Genomic DNA, 17,760 nt, shown 5'->3' on the forward strand with positions numbered 1-17,760 from the left:
GCGAAGTACCTTCGTGGCATGCTCAATAATCCTGACATTCATCCAAACGCCGCCGTCAATCGTTGGATAGCCGGCATCTCTCTTTTCGACTTTACCCTTAAACACGTCCCTGGAAACAAACATGTAGCACCAGACGGCTTGTCTCGACGACCCATGGCGCCTGGAGATGAAGAAAATTTGGACGAAACGACAGAAGATGTTGAAGAGTGGATTGAGGAGATACTGGGATGCGGAGTATGGGTGGCGAAAGAAGTTGATGATGAATGGCTTGCTGAAAGAACACGAAGTGCTCTTACCGTCACACCAGACTCGCCTAAAGACGGAATTCCTTCAAATAGTGTTGCCTCTCGCTACGATGATGATTTACGGACTATCCAAACTTACCTCGACACTCTCTCCTTTCCTTCAACCATCTCGAGCAAGGATCAGCTGCGTCTTGCCAAACGTGCACATCAATTTTTCGTACGAGGAGGTCGTTTGTGGCGAAAAGAAACAACAGGACGCCATCAACTAGTTGTGTTTGGAGAACACCGACTGCGAATAATGTGCGAGGCTCACGACAAGCTCGGTCACAAAGGTTTCTACTCTACTCGACGAACTATAGCGGACCGTTTTTGGTGGTCATCCCTAGACCATGACCTTCAATGGTATCTCAAGACCTGCCACTCGTGTCAAACCCGCTCTGTCGCGAAAGTCGTCCTTCCTCCTACCGTCAACATCCCAGCCTCCCTCTTTCAAAAAACGTATACCGACACCATGTTCATGCCGGCTTCTCACGGATACGATCGCATAGTCCAGGCTCGTTGTTCATTATCTGCCTGGCCAGAGTGGCGCATGTTGAGGACTGAAACGGCACGGACTCTAGGCGCATTCTTATTCGAAGAGATATTGTGTAGATGGGGAGTGATCGAAGAGATTGTGACAGATAATGGGACGCCGTTCATAGCAGCAGTGGACTGGTTGGCAAAGAAGTACGGGATCCATCACATTCGAATATCAGCGTATAACTCCCAAGCAAACGGAGTCGTCGAACGCTCACATCGCACTATCCGGGACTCCCTCGTTAAGGCATGCAACGGTGATATTACTCAATGGCCGAAAATCGCGCCGCACGTATTCTGGGCAGATCGTATCACTACACGAAAATCAACCGGCTACTCCCCATTCTATCTTGCGCATGGCATAGAACCTTTGCTTCCCCTTGACCTCGTCGAAGCCACATTCACGCTCCCAGACATTTCGGCACTAATATCAACCTCGGATCTTATCAGTCTTCGCGCCCGCCAACTCTTAAAACGAGACGAGGATCTTACAGTTGCTCACGAACGACTCGTCAACAGTTGCCTCGCATCCCTTAAAAACTTCAAGAAACGCTTTGCTGGTACGATCCACGACTACAACTTTCCTCCCGGCGCTTTAGTCCTCGTCCTCAATAAGAAAATCGAAGCCGCGTCAAACGCAAAGTGTAGACCGCGCTATTTCGGTCCCATGATCGTTGTTTCACGATCGCAGGGAGGTTCTTATCGTCTTGCAGAAATCGACGGTTCAGTCTCCAAGCTCAAGTTTGCCGCCTTTCGTCTCATACCCTACCACCCTCGTTCCCCAACCTCTCTCGACGTCACTCAATATCTCAACATCGAAAATCTTGCTGGTACCGCCAAAGACGAAATCTAGATGCGTTTCTCTCATTTTATTTCCTTCTTATCCTCCTTTCTTCTTAATCTTTTTCTTGACCAATTCAACGTACGATACAAAAATTTTAGTTAGAGGATCGACCAAGGACGGTCGATATTCAAAGTGGGGAGGTGGTGTAAGGATTCCTATCCTCTACGCGCCGACCATACTTCACAAACGGAGACACTTGAATGGATCATACGTTCGAGGTCGTCCACGTGATTCATTTTGATGCGAAGAGTTGCACTCTTCGCATCCGAATTGCGTGGATACATTCCTTTCATTTCTCCTACTCTTTCGTTATCTTACCTTGTGCTCAGACTTCACGATTCCCGTTTCTTCACCGATATCTTTCAACTCGCCATATGCTCCCTGTTCTTGTTCCGGCCTAGTCAACTACTCGAAAACGTATATATATTGCTCATGTATACTCATACCTACAGTGAATTCTATCCTAAGATCCCCGCTCCAAGTACTTCAGAAGCCTCCTATAACGTGTCCGTCTCAAGCATCTCAATTCTCGTTCCTCTCGTCTCTTGTCTAAACTAACTCTGTTCACAATTCCCTATCGAACTCGACGTCAGCCTTACATGATAACACTATTTAATTTTCGGAAAGGGTGTCCAAGGTCCTATAGAAGCTAACTGCCTTATATGGTGTCTCAAGAGAAGCATGCACGTGAGAAATTGAGCGCGGTTGTCTGGCTTTCCATAGGATATTCTCTCACACATTGTTGTCTACTACTCTAATAGCAAAAGTCGTCAACGACAATACAGTGTTGTGTGGTCGCCCTCTGGCCAGCAACTTGTCTCAGTTGCATCAACGATCAAGTTTTGGGACTCCTCGAATGGAACACAGATCGGTCTACCTTGCACCAGTCACACTCAGGCTTCCCGCATTACGTCATTGCCACTACCTCGTTAGACTGTGCGCCTGTGGAGCACAGTCACACCAGCAGATAGGACAGGCACTTGAACATACCACATGGGTTTCCTGCGTCGCAATTTCCTCCAGTGGAGAAGTGGTCGCGAGCGGAGACTTTGATGGGAATCTTCAACTCTGGTCCATCGAGAACACACTCTCCGCAGCATTCGGAATGTATTACTCATACATTGCACACCGCAGTAAGGTGAAGTTGGGCCAAAAGCTCCATGCACAGGCCCTTTCGGATGCGGAAAAGGTGCGGACGACACCTGTCATTGTTTGAACATTTGTGATAATGTTCGTAGGTTATCGAGCTCAACCCTTCATCTTATCTTGGGTACGAGTTGAAGTATACAGCGCTTCGTGGAGCACAACGCTATGATGATGCATTGGCAGCCTTCATAATCATGCTCTCCAAGTTGGATTATGCGCTCGACCCACGGATCCAATGCAAGCTCACACAACTTGAGCGCCAACTGGAATGATATATTTTCGCAGAGCTACGCCATAAATACATCGATTCATCTGAAATAGAAGTTGCTATTGAACGAGCCATTCAAGCACAACTAGAAAACACCCCCCTTCGTCTAGTCAACACCTCTACTGGACGTTTGTGCAATTGAGATGCGCAGATCAACACATTCATGGAGAGTACAGAGTACAAAGAGCTTTTGCATTCATTGGTGATGTATGCACCCCTCCAAACAGAGCCCATCAAAGAAGCGGTCGCAAAGTACTCCAGTTGGGTAATGTTGTCTCATAGGTGGGAAAGGAAGGAGCCCCTACTGCACGACATTCAGGACAAGGTCATATATGACTTGGATCCGGTTGGAACCATGGTGGAGTTGCAGAAGTTCTGCAAAGTTGCTCGCGATACGGGACATCGTTGGGTGTGGAGCGACACATGCTGCATCGACCAGAACAACAATGTTGAGGTCCAGCAATCAGTGAACTCCATGTTCGTATGGTATCACCACTCAGCGCTCACCGTCGTCTACCTATTGGATGTTCCTCCTTCGTCAGAATCTGGCGTGCTCGCAAACAGCACTTGGAACACGCAAGGATGGACCGTTCAGGAGTTCCTCGCTCCTAAAATTGTTCTCTTCTACCAAACAGATTGGACCCCATATCTCGACAGCCGCTCATGCAATCACAAGTGGTCTGTTGCTATCATGTGGGAGCTGGAGCGTTCAACTGGCATAAATGCGCGGGCGCTCGTTGATTTCCGTCCGGGGACAAAAGATGCTTGAGAGAAACTCCGATGGGCGTCAAACCGGTATACTACAAGGGAGGAAGACATCGCCTACTCTTTGTTTGGCATCTTTGATTCAACCTTCCGGTTATCTATGGAGAGAAAAGACAGAAGGCGCTCGGACGACTCCTGCAGGAGATCATAGCCCATTCGTGCGACATCGCAGCCTTGGACTGGGTGGGACAATCGTCCGACTTCAACAGTTGCCTGCCAGCTGACATTTCCTCATACAAGGCTCCGTCCTGTACACTGACATCTGTATCCAAAGACGAGATGCAGATGTCGGTCTCCACGCTGCAAAACAACATTATGGCCGTGCAGTCAGCTTCGAGACTGTATACTATCCTGGAGAATCTTAATGTTCCTTGTTTCGCAAACGCCAGACTGCAATTACCTTGCATCACATTTCCTCTCACTGAAGTCAGGCGGAGTGCCGGTGGAGACGGTGACAAATGTTTCACATATGAAGTCAAGGCACACGGGCTACAAGACCTGCAGGTCAGAACGGAAGACAGGCTTGCTCAATTTTCGCCTGCAAGGTGTACTCAGCAGTCATTCCTGCTTGTTCGCCCGTGAAATCGGTATGATCTCGGGCTGGTTAACTTTGCAATGCAGAGTGTAGAAGATTGGCTCGAGCCTGGGTCTCCTGGATACAACGAACCGACCACGCCAGAGTTGAGGTTGATTGTTCGCTGTAGGACACGAGCTGGCGCTGGGCTCGTATCGAGCTATTTTACAGTACACGTCAAATACCCATCACATGCTAATCACTTCCCGATGTTATCTGACGCTAACCCGCCAACCCGACGTTTAGGCCGCATCGGACCCAATGTTTTCCCGCGCACTTGTCCTATCCGTGTCCCATCCCGTCTTGCTAGCCCCACTAGGTGTGTAGTTCATTATTTTCGCACATTACTCACGTCGTAGCCAGCGCTATTACATGTTTTCCCATAGTCCGCAGCGCCTCATGTTTATTTACATGTACTTCGGATCCGAAATACTCCGCCGCTACTTTTGCCTACGGGTTCCGCATTTCTACGTACTTACATATATATTGGACTGACCTTGAGCATTATTCATCATCCAAGTAGAGGGGAGCAGTTCCCCGACGCTTAGTGGTCAAACCCGATATTTCGTAGTTCTTAGTTGACATTGCGAATATCATCGTTCCTTCACCGCCCGTATCAGTCATTGTTATTATTGCGCACACCGCTCGCTCTTCCGACGCTCGCTATAGCATTACTATTAGTTTCCGACACCCCGAACTCGAACCTGATCACCCGAAACCCCGAAAACATCGGGTCCGACGCTTTTGCATCGGACATCGTAATTATACCTTTGGACATTGTTTCCCGCGCTCGGACTATTGACCCCACATCACTCACTTACCCCCAAGACTATTCCCAGACCGCAGACCCCTGGGTCGAACGCACTTGTCAGGCAAGTATAGCAGACTAGGCAGTGCAAAGACCACAACACAAATATATCAGTTTGGAGCCATCTTCGTATAGTTCCTCTCAGTGTAGTTGTTTCTACACCGCATGATGCTGCTGTTACTTTACTTGGTCTCAATGATCTGTCTCCTGCGTTATGACGAGGCCCTCCGGATCACTTGGGCAGATATAACTTTTCAAGTCAAGGACAACGTGATCGAAGACAATTGGCTCGACATATCCACAGATCTATTTCTTCAGGACACAACCACATTCCGACCCGCTGACTTCCGTGTGAAACTCGAGCTGCCATTCAGAAAAACGCATCAATATGGAGGTGCGTGCTCAAGTACTCAAGTGTGCATGGCTGATTTTGATCATGACAGGCATAGCACTGTTCTATATATATCCTGACGAGGAGTGTCCGTGGATGTGCTTGGTGCGGATGTTTGCAGTTTGGTGGGTATTGGCAAGGGAAAGGTGCGAGAACCTTGATGGCTTCATTTTTCAGAAGAAAATCGGTACCGACAGTATTAGCGTGAATCCCACAGACGGCATGGTGGGTGTCCTGTGCTTCTTGGCACTGCTTCTGATTTATCTGGCCTAGACCTCTGATGCGTTCCTCGAGTGTTTTCGCAATAACCTCCTGGATATTGGCGTGGATCCACATCCTTATGGCACTCACTCCTTTCGGCGGGGCGGGTGTCAGTTTTTATACAAGGTATGCAGGTGGGACTTTCGGGACATATGTGACTGGGGAGGATGGGCCAAAAACTTCGACAATCCAGGTACCATCTTTAAATACCTGCTGTCATGGAATGACAATCCCCGGGAGCAACGGGAGCACTACATGAATCCCAACCAGCCCAGGAAGGACCCTTGTCATACTTGTGGTAGAACTTGTCATTGTGCTTAATAATAGTAACCTAATACATGGTAGATGAAGTGAAACAGCATGAGCACAGAGAGTAGATGAATGTGAAGTGACAAGATAACAATACAAATGAAGTACAAATACGCTGGAGTGAAAGACAGATGAAGAAGAAGTTTCAGAACAACCCGAGAAGGAAGTCATCCTTGCACGTCAGATAGTAAGGTCAATAATTTCATGGTCTCCACCTTCGTCTTGGGTGAGGTCGATGATATCCACATATGAAGAGGAGGAGACAGTGGCAGCAGACGACGCAGGGCCATCATCCATTGTGTTGTCCTCGAGGTCAATTGCGTGTGACGTGGAAGGCTCCGGAGACATAGGGAACATCGTTCGGACCCAGCAGTCATATATGTCATCAGCAAGCCATACACGAATATACTCAGTTGATTGTGTCACATCATCTGAACCCTTCGAGCTTCCAGTGGGAAGCAGCTGAAGTGCCGCTCGTTCAAGATCACAGATGGGCACATCATTGTTGTGGCCTGCAATCCCCGCAAGGACTTTCTTTGGATGCCTCACACAACACTTAAATATTGCCCTCGTACACCCTGGTGCGAGGTCAATCTGTGAGCAGCACGTCAGTATATTAAAAGCAAGATAAAATGACCAACGGACCTCATCACTCGCAGGGGAGTTTTTTGCAATGTCCTCGAGCAATTCGTGCAAGACCACAATGGGCCAGATGTTAGAACGAAATGAGCTGATGAGTTTCTTCGGGTCCCAACCAAGGAGTTGCTGGACGAGCAAGGCCAATGGTGCGAGGTCAGGTGGTGCAGGGGAATGCAGGATGGGAAGCTCCGTGAGTGGGGTGATGGCAGGTTTTGCATACAAATTCAGAATGTGTTGATTGGGAAATGAATCAGGAAGGGCTCGGGCAATGGCAGGGTGAGCTCGACCCATCTCGCCCGTGGGATCATCCATGAGATGGTACCGAGCATCCATCCGCCACCGTTCAAGGGTCTGATCGGGCGAGTTTCTGCCACATCCAGTGTCTCGTAGCACACTGGTATTCATGCAGTGCACGAGACCAAGGGCAGTCTCACGACCACACCCAGGAAGGCCATTCTGACAGACATTAATGAGAATCATCATCTGGTACAAAGAAAAGCATGCTAACTTACATTGTCGTAGTCGCCGCCACAGCAGACAGCCATGGTCATGAATCCGTCAATGGTAAGGTGTGGTTCCACCCGTTCCTGGATGGAACTAGTAGTGTACATCTTGACGGTCGCAGTTGCATCAGCTGAGAATGACGAGCTAAGAAAGAAAATCGTTCAAACCCGCCAATAGAAAAATTGCAATAGCCTTACTTTCGAAGGACGGTCTGAGCACCGAAGACAAAGGCATCGCTATCATCAGTCATAACAGCATCAATGATCCCTGCATTGTTCATCAATGCTAGTTGAGCTTCAGCCTCTCCCGCAGCCTAGGCAGTAGGCGGACACAATAGATGCAATGTCAGCAACAAAAAGTAAGATAGAAAGAAAAAAGTACCGTAATCCATTGCATGTTGAACACATTGAGGATACGCTGAGTGGGCTGGACCATCCAGTGGTCTTTTGTAGACACACGATGGCCTCTTTTGACATCGGGCCGCTGATCGCCATCATAACAGAAAATGAGCTGTACTGGGTGCCATGCAAGTCGAGCGAGCCGAAACAGAAAGGTCCTAATGGTGGGGTTCATTCCAGTTTGAGAATGCGCACGGTGCCATCTTCCTTGCTGACATTGTTCAAACCATCCGCTGCAGAATCGTAAGTCATCGAACAGGGGAACACCTGAGATGTTGAAACTGACCTTGCATCGATACCCACTACATAGGGTGAGTGAGGCGCTGGTCCTACATAGCGGTCTGAGACAGCAAGGGACACGACGGGTACCGTCGTTGCAGCAGGCTCAAGTACCTGTGGAACCGGAGGTGAGCTTTCTGTTGACTGAAGTTGCATACACACGTACCTCCCACAGATTATTGATGCCCATGGCAACAGGGACTCGCCAGTTGGTACTAGTAGTGGAATGTTGAAGAGAGGTCGTTGGAGAGAGGTCGTGGCCGCTATAGGTGATGGTGATGATGACGAGAGGGTGACGAGAAAAGGGTAGCAGTACATGTACCGAAGTCGATTATAAATCATGTGGCGCCTGGGACTGCAAATTTGGCGAGGACTGTCAATTTGCAGTCCATCAGCTTGAAGGGCCTTTTTTTTCGCGGAGGAAAGCACGTGCCCCTGCCAATTCCTCAGCTGGGTCAAACCGGTAAATTGACGTCCCAAACGTGGGAGATTTGCAGTCCCTTCAGCATGTTCCCTGGGGAGGTTGAGATTTGGCTCACCTGTAATCCCTCACCTTGTCCAGCGGTGGTTCGAGCTCATCCGAGGCTCAAAACATCTCAATTTTTCCGTCTACGACGTCGATCGCTCATCCTCCGTCCCTCCACGCGATCCGTTCCAGTCTTGGACAGACAGATCATGCTGCTGGCTGGGGTCACGTCCTTCTTCTCTTACTCAGTTTAGGTGGCGCGTGGCATGGTGGCAGTGCCGGCTTTGTCAGCCTCAGCTGGACCATCAATTTGCTCGTGATCAGTGCTTCTTCAAGTGCAGCATAACCACTAGGCTATGAGACCACATATATTTCTGAGTTATAAATCATATATATACCATATTTACTGGACTTTGAAATATTTTATTTCACCTTTTCAATAACTTTGTTATTTTTGTTCAATGTCTTAATGAAAGTTGTAGTCATAGTGGAGACAAGTCTATGGCTAGTCTTGGCTTGTCAATTGGTAGTTGTTTGAGCAAAATATAAGCAAAATAAAAACGAAACATCAGCAAATTTGTCAAAGATGCAAAAATTAGAAGTAAATAAAATCCTTGCATGTCTTAATGAAAGTTGTAGTCCTAGTTGAAATGTGTCCATGGCTAGTCTCACCTCGTTAATTGGTAGTCATTTGAACAAGATATAAGCAAAATGAAAATGAAACATCAGCAAATTTGTCAAAAATACGAAAATTAGAAGTAAATAAAATCCTTGCATGTTTTAATGAAAGTTGTAGTCCTAGTTGAAATGAGTCTATGACTAGTCTTACCTTGTCAATTGGTAGTCATTTGAGCAGGATATAAGCAAAATGAAAATGAAACATTGCATAGAAATTCTGAAGTTTTGCAAAAGTTGAATACTTAGATTATCTGACCTACTACATTACTAATACAGCTCTAGTGTCTGCATGATCAGATAGGCTGGGTATCTGGGTGTTTGATCTCACTGATGTGTCTGACTGACTAATTAGGCTGCATATCTGTGTTTATGATTTGTCTAATGAAGCTGACTGACCAAAGAGGCTGCATATCTGTGTTTATGATTTGTCTGATGAAGCTGATGACTATGAAGTCCTGGCAGAGCTGTAGTGCTGCATGGGTAGATATACTTGAGGGCCATGTAGTTCTGAAAGACTGATGTACTATGTAGCCTGCTATGTTTGAAAAGCAAGACATCCTGCAACAATTGTATCCTGCTGTGTCTGAAATACATGAGCATCATGATGTCCTGATGAACTGAGAGTATGTTGTGTCTGACATCACTGTCTGACTGTGATTTTGACAATCTGGGATTATGATAGGTCTGAAATCAGACCAGTCAGGTCATACAGGTATATCAGCTAAACTGGGAAAAATCCAGGTTTCCTGATGAAGGCGGTGAGCCTTGTACCCCTCGTGTATTATGCTGACCTGGCATGCGAGCAGGCGCGGTGTTACCTTGATGGATTCCTAAACTCAGAGCAGCTTTCTGCGCCTGGCTCCTCGAGTTGGAAAGGAGAGGGGAAGCCTGGTAAGTGGTAAAGGAAAGCCTATGGCAGCAGACGAAAGGGAGGCGGCCAAGCAACGTGTCTATGACGCTGCTCTTCAAGCATGGGGTAAAAGGTGTCCATCCCAATTTGAAGGAGACGATGTTTTTGTTGGAATTGAGCAAGTGTGCCCGCAGCCGAGGTGTTTCGTTACTCGTATGTTTCATTTGTTTCGGTCTTGTTATTACCTTTCTTTGTATTCACTAAGACCTTTTGTTTGCTGTGGCCAGCGCCATCTTTTATTGTAACAAGTTTCACATACTTACAAGTATTACGACTAGGATAGTTCGAGCTTTCCTTAGGCGGAATGCCTAATCAGATAGCGGTCTCGCTATGGGAAAGACGGGGGTCTTCTCTTGAATAAGAGGTTCAAGGGTTCCACTAAAGGTAGCGTCGGCTTTCCTTTAGGTACGGCTTAGACTGAGTGATTGGGATGATCACACAGAGGAAGTTCTGATGAAAACCTAGTAGAATCAAGTAGGGAATATACATGATTCTGTCTGCTCTATATACTGTCGTCCGTGTGCACAGACCAATACTATGTATGGTAGGTAAGTATGAGTGTGTCTATACAAGGGCATCTTATCTGATGCCATGCGGGCAATTATCTATACATGAGGTGTTTGCATGCCTCTCCTATTAGTCCTCAAGGCTAAGCATGCCTTGTAGTTTAACTGCGCATGCTGCAGCATGCGGCTTCTCTTCTGACCATGAAGCAGAGCTTCTCCATGATCCAGGTCGAGGACCATCTAGGTCCGTCCAGACGTTGCCTAGGCTGGTCTAGGTCATCTTTAGCGGCATCCAGGCCGTTCTAGGTGTCTCTATGAGTCTCCGTTGAGTCGGTAAGTCTTCCAATGACGGTGTATAGGCAGGATAGGGGCTAAGGTCATGATGACCTCTGTAGGAGGGGTTCTCGGTTACATGTTATTGTAACAACAAGAGCATTCCAGCTATTTAGCTACTAATGTTTCGAGCCGATACCTCAGATGTTTGCCTTCACGCACGATCTGAGGTATGATATCTATTCTACTTATTCTCACCTATACTAACTTGTACTAGAATATCTATTTGTTATAGGTGAATACTATAGATGTTTGCCTTCACGCACGATCTGAGAATATCTATTTGTTATAGTTTTATATCGGAAGAGATAGCACGGACAATCTGTATCTGTATGGCATTGTAGAACGTGCTTCTTTGTAACATGTTTGATCTTCAGGATCGTGAGATTATTTCGAAACAATTCCTGTTGAAACAAAGTGTCAGCAACATTACTAAATTTCGCTGTTCACCTCACACTACACTACATAGGATGGATTCGATGACTACTGAAAGAATTGATGCCCTCTTTCGTCCACCTACATTTATATATATACAATGTTATTTTGGTTACAAAAGTCCGGTCTGCATCAGCACTCTTCATCGCAGATTCATCGAGGCTCAGATTCCTCACGGGAGAGTGACATTGCCTGCCTCACATCACATTCTCTTTCAATCCAGCACGCTCAAGCTGGACCGTAAATTGCAGTTTCCCTTCTGACCTGCTTACGCGACCACGTTTAACGGATGAGTCAAAGACTCATGCTCACACATTTCGCACTAAGCCGTTTGAAAGGAAGTTAACAGCGTCATTGATGCCGGAGACATGAGTGAAGCTCTTGGACGACCGTGACACACATTAGCAAAGATTAAATCGAATGGTCAAAGGGAGAGTAGAGGGACACAGACATCAGAATATCTGGAGTGCTCGATGGTGGTGCTCAGTGGAGGCTCAAGTGGAGCGCACACATGGCGTGACACCATACTGGAAATCGCTCCATCCCTAGAAATGAGTTTTGGGCGAGTTTGGGCGAGGCCTAGTGGTTGATTATGAAACAGTGATAAGTAGTCCTGGTGGGATCGTTCGCTCCCATTTCTTCTATTCCCCCGTCTGATAATAAACATATATCATCACTCACTTTGTGTTCTGAGCACCATCACTCAAAGATCCCACAAGTACGAGAGGAATGAGCATCAATCAGCCAAGCGATCTCATTCTAAGCACAAGCGTGATATCGAGATAGGATGTCCGGGTACTTGCTGGAACGATGAGTTCTGTTTCAGCAAGAATGTGTTATTCCAGGGAATCATGTTCAAAACATACAAGTTAAATTGAATTTTTACACAACCCATTCGCCTTCTGTTCTCCCGGCAGATACCCCCAGCAATTTGGAAGGGGGATCTGCCTCCATGTCGCCCGATTCAACAAAGATTTCCCCTTCACTGGCTCCTCTCCTCCATTGAACACGACTGAGTTCTGCGTGGTTGAGCAACCATGCCGGATCGACATGATATGTTACGGCAAATGACTTGATGCTTAGCATTGCACGACAGACGGAGACGGCTGTAGTTGATATTGCTATTCTGGGAAATAGATTTGTCTCGTGAGCTTCCGTAAATACCATCTCGTTTAGTAAAACTTGCCCTCCTATCAAAGATGGATAATATATCTGACAACAATTTTGAGTGGTAATTTGTCATGCAGCTAAGGCCATAAAACTTACAGATATGTCCTTTGATTCAGTCATAGAAAGACAAATAATTTCGTACAGTAGCGATCCTATGATTTAGTGTCAGGTTCTGCTGGGGAACAACCCATATATATTCACCGGTCGCAAAGGTATACATAAATATCCCTCTAAGAAAACCGTCAGCTTTGTGGTAGAAACTGCAGCCGATAACTGGGCCTACTCTTTGACGAATCGGTGCATAATGCCACGTTGTTGCAATGCTTTTGGGCTGACGCGAAAGCGATACATCGTCAGTAAGAGCATGACCGTATGGACGACCAGGGCTGGCAGGTAGACGGTAAACATAGATAGAGGGCCCTGCGTGAAGATCTCAGCGATCGATGATGCACACAGGGCTCTCTTCATGGCATCAAACTCGACGCTGGTAACTATGACAGCTCCTACCGCGCAGATGATGAAAACAGTGACCGCCAGCCGTCTAATGAAGCAACTATGGAGGAATAGATGCCACACTCGTAATGTCACAACAGCTGCGCACTCCAGTCAATTCATGTGGATCGACGGATACGCCAAATACGAACCTTGACAAATTACAGCGACCGTCAATGTAAGAAAGTAATCCGCAATGAAGGACAGGTTTCCTCTTTTTCAAAGTGAGCTGGTCTGCAAGGTTCTCGCAATGTACAACAGCTCACTCCTGGAAAGCTACAAGTAAGACGCCAAACAATGATACACACAACTTGAGAAGTCTCACCACAGAGGTGCAAGTTTTGACCTGTCCTGTTAGTCCTATATGTCAAGTATTCACCGAAACCGTGACAAGGACATGATGTTTATTAGAACAGACCATAAAGAGAAAAACTAGCCAATGCCAATGATGTTAACTAATGCGGTTTTGATTGCATGGAGTCAAAACGCACCAAGCCCGTATCAGAGCCAAGTATCGGATCTGTCAAACTAAAGATTACTAATCGAAGGCAATAGAGGTAATTGATGGCATTACGCTGAGATATAGTGTTCGTGCCGCTGACCATGAACCAGACCAGAAGTAAGTTATCTAAAACAGACGACCGCAGTGAATCAGTGTTATATAAACATCGATTGTGGAAGCAAACATACCTCTTGATCTAACGTGATAGCATGGTCGTACACTACAAGGACGAAGGATACCAGAATTATTTCCGTAGAGGCAACGTATGTCGACTGTATGGACATGATGAATCACAGATGGGCGCACTGACGTCCAGAACTGAAAGCACACTTTGATAACTCGTGGCATCAAGGAAGACGGACTTTATTATATGCCCTCAGGCTGTGACGCGTGATAACAGGAGGTAAAGCCCATCATTATGACCTGCCATACATGTTTAGCCCTGTTCAAAAAGGAGAGAAAAGGGATAACGTGATATCTTGCATCAAAGTTTATTCGAAGTATGCTGTGTTCTTTGTTGGGAATTGTCGTCACCGGGACTATGTGTATGTTCATCAACTGAAACAAAGCACAGGAAAAAGATTCCCTGAAACATCAACGGCAGCTATCTATGTATCAAAAAAAAGACACCCATGGAGTTAGACTCTCGCCTTGCTAGGATGTCACCCCCGAACTACTCCTCTCGTTTGATCTCGATACATCGTTGACAGAGCCATTACAAGAAACCACTCCATTGCTACGTCGCATTCTTCTGTCAGCTATGCAGACAGTGCGAGCTGCCAAAGAGAAAAAACATCAGCCATTAATGAGCAGACCGTAAGTATTATGATCGTAACTAGGACCTCCAGCACGACCGGCACCTATCAAATTTCAAACTCCTCGCTCCGCCCTGCCACGCCACACCGAGTCTGAGATTGACCAGCCTGGCTACACCACTTGAGCATCCGTGGTAGTATACGCCAGGCTGGTCACGAGCCTAAGGTACTACACAGTTCAGTCATCAGCGTCCCGTCACACCTACCACCATGCCGTGTCAATGCTACGTACCCTGCGCGTCAGAACTCGGTACTTTAAAGTTATACTTTCATTCTCATCTAATAGCGTCTCCTTTCGTTCTAACAGAATTAGATCGTCGTACACTGTAGTCGTCCATACTGGGCATATGCACTGATGAATATTCTGAGACTTGGGTTGCAACGGAAATCATCCGCATTGGCGGCGGCGTCCTTAGTGACCGCAGCTGGGTGCCGGGGACCTCCGAGTCATCCCCTGCTATGACCGCACAGGTGCGCCGCTTGACTAACATCTTTGAGAACTCAGATTTGACGACTAGAACAGATTAATATAGCCAATCTTCCGGCCTCTGTGCAGACTACTCGGCCTTCACATATATGACGGCTCTTGTCACACATAGAATTGGCGTCACTTCGCACTGTGCCTCAAATTTGAATACCAGCTGAAGAAGAAATTGCGCCCATGAAGCGTCGCACTTGCACTGGCGCGTCACGACCGCGACACAATAGCTACCAGTACTCCCCGACAGACTATCACAGTATTCAGCACGTAAAGGTAAGGCGTCCTCCTACTTTCCCCCTTCATATTTATCTGAACCCATACTAGTATCACATCTTCACCGAAAATGCGTCTCCCTTTTGTCCCCGCCGTTGTCGCTGCTTTAATATCTGCCACTGACGCTGCCAGTGAGGGCTCACTCTGTCCTTTCCTCTGCTTACATAGTAGCCAGCGCAAGACCTACGATGATGGGCCGAATTGTGTGAGTATGACTTGTTTGTACTTCACCAAATAACTCACCGGCGTGATAGATCCTCTTCACATGCTCCTGCTACTAGGCTATCTGTAGTGCAGGATGATTTTCCTGATGCAGAATCGAAGGCCCGGTTCTAGAACTAGAAGCACGACCGTCATAGAAGTCTTCCGTTGGTTTCAGTATTTTCATTTAGATTATCACGGGCAATTACAGCTTGCGTTCGAGTTATCGATCAAGATTAACTTTCAGTAGCCTGAGTCGAATAGAGTGATCATGAAGAACACGACAGCGCGGTCGATCGAGTGAAAGAATCAGATAAATGTCGTACACATTCTATCCACACTCCATATTCCAGGCTGTTAGTCCACGGGGAAGACGTTTACTAGAAGAATTTCTTTATTAGTATTTTACATCAAAGGCTTCTGAGACGAATAACATGGCAGTGCGCGTGATGGGCCGCTACTTCTTGAAATGGAATTCCGAGACAAGATATCATCACTACTTCACCACTTACTGTGTAGGGTTCAAATCAGCAATAGTACGACTGTCGGGCCTCATTGTCATGAATCTGGTATCCAAACGTTAGGTTTGATCATCAGAACGGAACAATACGATTTCAACACCTGGGAGAAGCAGAACTTGACCGGTGACCATACTTACATTAGAAATGATTCTTCGTAGTTTGAGCGAAGTGGTTGATTATGAAACAGCCATTAGTTCTCATAGGATCGTTCAACTTTTATTCTCTCGTTTGATAATAAACTTATATCGCCACTCACTATGTATTCTGTGCATTATCACTCAAAGATCTTGCAAGTACGAGAAGGACGATCATCAACCAAACTATCTTATTTTGAGCACAAGCGTAATATCGAGATAGAACGTCCGGGTACTTGCTGAAACGATGAGTTCTGTCTCGGCAAGAATGTATCGTTCCAGGGGATCATGTTCGAAACATACAAATGAAATTAGTTTTATACAACTCCTTCGCCTTCTGTTCTCCCAGCAGATGCCCCCAGCGATCTGAAAGGGGGATGTGCGTCCATGTCGCTTGCTTCAACGAAGATTTCCCCTTCATTGGCTCCTCTCCTCCATTGAACACGACTGAGTTCTGCATAGTTGAGCAACCATGCCGGATCGACATGATAAGTTGCAGCCAATGACCTGACGCTTAGCATTGCACGACAGACGGAAACAGCTGTAGTTGCTACTGCTATTCTGGGAAATAGATGTGTATGAGCTTTCATGAATACCATGTCGTCTAGTAAAACTTACCCTCCCATAAAAGCCGGATAATATACCTGACGACAATTTTGAGTGGTAATGTGAACGAAGGTCATAAGACTTACAGATATTTCCTCCGGTTCAGTCATAGAAAGACCGATAACTTCGTACAGTAGTGATCCTGTAATTAAGTTTTAGATTCTGCTGGAGAAGAATCAAAATGTATTCACCGGCCGCAAATGTATACATAATTATCCCTCTAAGAAAACGTTAGCTTTCGTAGTAGGAACTGTAGCCGATGACTGGACCTACTCTTTTACGAATCGGTGTATAATGCCATGTTGCTGTAACGCTTTGGGGCTGACACGAAAGCGGTACATCGTCAGTAAGAGCATGGCTGTATGGGCGACCAGGGATGGCAGGTACATGGCAAACACAAATGGAGGGCTCTGCGTCAGGATCTCATCAACTGGCGGTGCATACAGGGCACTCTTAATGGCTTTGAACTCAACGCCGCCCATTATTACAGTTCCTGCCGCGCAGATGACGAAAACAGTGACCGCCAGCCATTTAATGAGGCAACTCCGGAAGAAGAGATGCCACACTCGCAACGTCACGACATCTGTGCATATCAGTCAATTCATTTGGATCGACGGATGCTCCGAAGACAAACATTGACAGAGTATCAAGACCATGAATGAAAGGACGTAGCCCGTAATGAAGAACAGGTTTGTTCTGTTTCAAAATGAGCTGGTTTGTAAGGCATTCATGATGTATAATAGCTCACCCCTGGAAAGCTATAAGTAAGATCCCAAACAATGATACGCGCAACTTGAGAAGTACCCACCGCAGAACTGAGAGTGTTGACCGGTCCTGCCATTCCTATGTGTCTATCATTTACCAGAACCATGACAAGGAATATTTACTATAACGAACCGTACACAGAAAGGCTAAGCAATGTTGTTAGCTAAGGCGCTTTTGATTGCATGCAGTCAAAACGCACCAAGCTTGTATCAGAGCCAAGTATCGGATCTGTCGAATCTAATATTACTAATTGAAGGTAAGAAACCATCGATGACATTACACTGAGATATAGTGTTCTTGACGCTGACCATGAACCAGACCAGAAGAAAGTTATCTAAAACAAACGACGGCGGTGGATCAGTGTTATATTGTCATCGATTGTGGAAGCGAACATACCTCTTGATCCAACGTGATAGCATGGTCGTATACTATAAGGGTGAAAGATGTCAAAACCAATGTCGTAGA

General features: G+C 46.5%; 6 protein-coding genes across 6 annotated transcripts; 3 read left to right on the forward strand and 3 right to left on the reverse strand.

The window, feature by feature from the left end:
• Positions 1-2,521: 2,521 nt before the first annotated feature.
• On the forward strand, positions 2,522-3,083 carry HD556DRAFT_1466863 (uncharacterized protein; the record flags this gene model as incomplete). Its single annotated transcript, XM_041308378.1, has 2 exons — positions 2,522-2,854; positions 2,904-3,083. 2 exons carry the CDS (start codon positions 2,522-2,524, stop codon positions 3,081-3,083), a joined length of 513 nt encoding a protein of 170 aa, XP_041161996.1.
• An 85-nt stretch (positions 3,084-3,168) lies between these two features.
• HD556DRAFT_1466866 (heterokaryon incompatibility protein-domain-containing protein) lies at positions 3,169-4,113 on the forward strand. Its single transcript, XM_041308379.1, has one exon. It carries the CDS (start codon positions 3,243-3,245, stop codon positions 3,846-3,848), a length of 606 nt encoding a protein of 201 aa, XP_041161997.1. The 5' UTR covers positions 3,169-3,242; the 3' UTR covers positions 3,849-4,113.
• Positions 4,114-5,421: 1,308 nt separating this feature from the next.
• On the forward strand, positions 5,422-6,199 carry HD556DRAFT_1234071 (uncharacterized protein; the record flags this gene model as incomplete). The annotated part of the gene is made up of 3 exons (XM_041297640.1): positions 5,422-5,620; positions 5,670-5,842; positions 5,891-6,199. The coding sequence occupies 3 exons, from the start codon at positions 5,422-5,424 to the stop codon at positions 6,197-6,199; spliced, it is 681 nt and encodes a 226-aa protein (XP_041161998.1).
• Positions 6,200-6,367: 168 nt separating this feature from the next.
• On the reverse strand, positions 6,368-8,197 carry HD556DRAFT_1441324 (PIN domain-like protein; the record flags this gene model as incomplete). Its single annotated transcript, XM_041306274.1, has 7 exons — positions 6,368-6,781; positions 6,833-7,282; positions 7,339-7,474; positions 7,528-7,643; positions 7,712-7,961; positions 8,015-8,121; positions 8,174-8,197. The coding sequence occupies 7 exons, from the start codon at positions 8,195-8,197 to the stop codon at positions 6,368-6,370; spliced, it is 1,497 nt and encodes a 498-aa protein (XP_041161999.1).
• A 3,547-nt stretch (positions 8,198-11,744) lies between these two features.
• Positions 11,745-14,341, reverse strand: HD556DRAFT_278216 (uncharacterized protein). The gene is made up of 11 exons (XM_041310118.1): positions 13,688-14,341; positions 13,572-13,625; positions 13,489-13,517; positions 13,416-13,429; positions 13,323-13,357; positions 13,150-13,209; positions 12,789-13,098; positions 12,707-12,735; positions 12,602-12,657; positions 12,202-12,547; positions 11,745-12,137 (listed from the first exon to the last, which is right to left on the reverse strand). The coding sequence occupies exons 1-10, from the start codon at positions 13,845-13,847 to the stop codon at positions 12,218-12,220; spliced, it is 1,077 nt and encodes a 358-aa protein (XP_041162000.1). The 5' UTR covers positions 13,848-14,341; the 3' UTR covers positions 11,745-12,137; positions 12,202-12,217.
• Positions 14,342-16,041: 1,700 nt separating this feature from the next.
• On the reverse strand, positions 16,042-17,441 carry HD556DRAFT_1359032 (uncharacterized protein). Its single transcript, XM_041302557.1, has 7 exons — positions 17,338-17,441; positions 17,165-17,227; positions 16,804-17,113; positions 16,722-16,750; positions 16,617-16,672; positions 16,543-16,568; positions 16,042-16,485 (listed from the first exon to the last, which is right to left on the reverse strand). The coding sequence occupies exons 1-7, from the start codon at positions 17,399-17,401 to the stop codon at positions 16,242-16,244; spliced, it is 792 nt and encodes a 263-aa protein (XP_041162001.1). The 5' UTR covers positions 17,402-17,441; the 3' UTR covers positions 16,042-16,241.
• Positions 17,442-17,760: the final 319 nt, after the last annotated feature.

The sequence above is a fragment of the Suillus plorans genome (genome assembly GCF_016647745.1).
Source record: "Suillus plorans strain S12 chromosome Unknown HD556scaffold_18, whole genome shotgun sequence".
In the NCBI taxonomy this organism is placed as follows: Eukaryota; Fungi; Basidiomycota; class Agaricomycetes; order Boletales; family Suillaceae; genus Suillus; species Suillus plorans.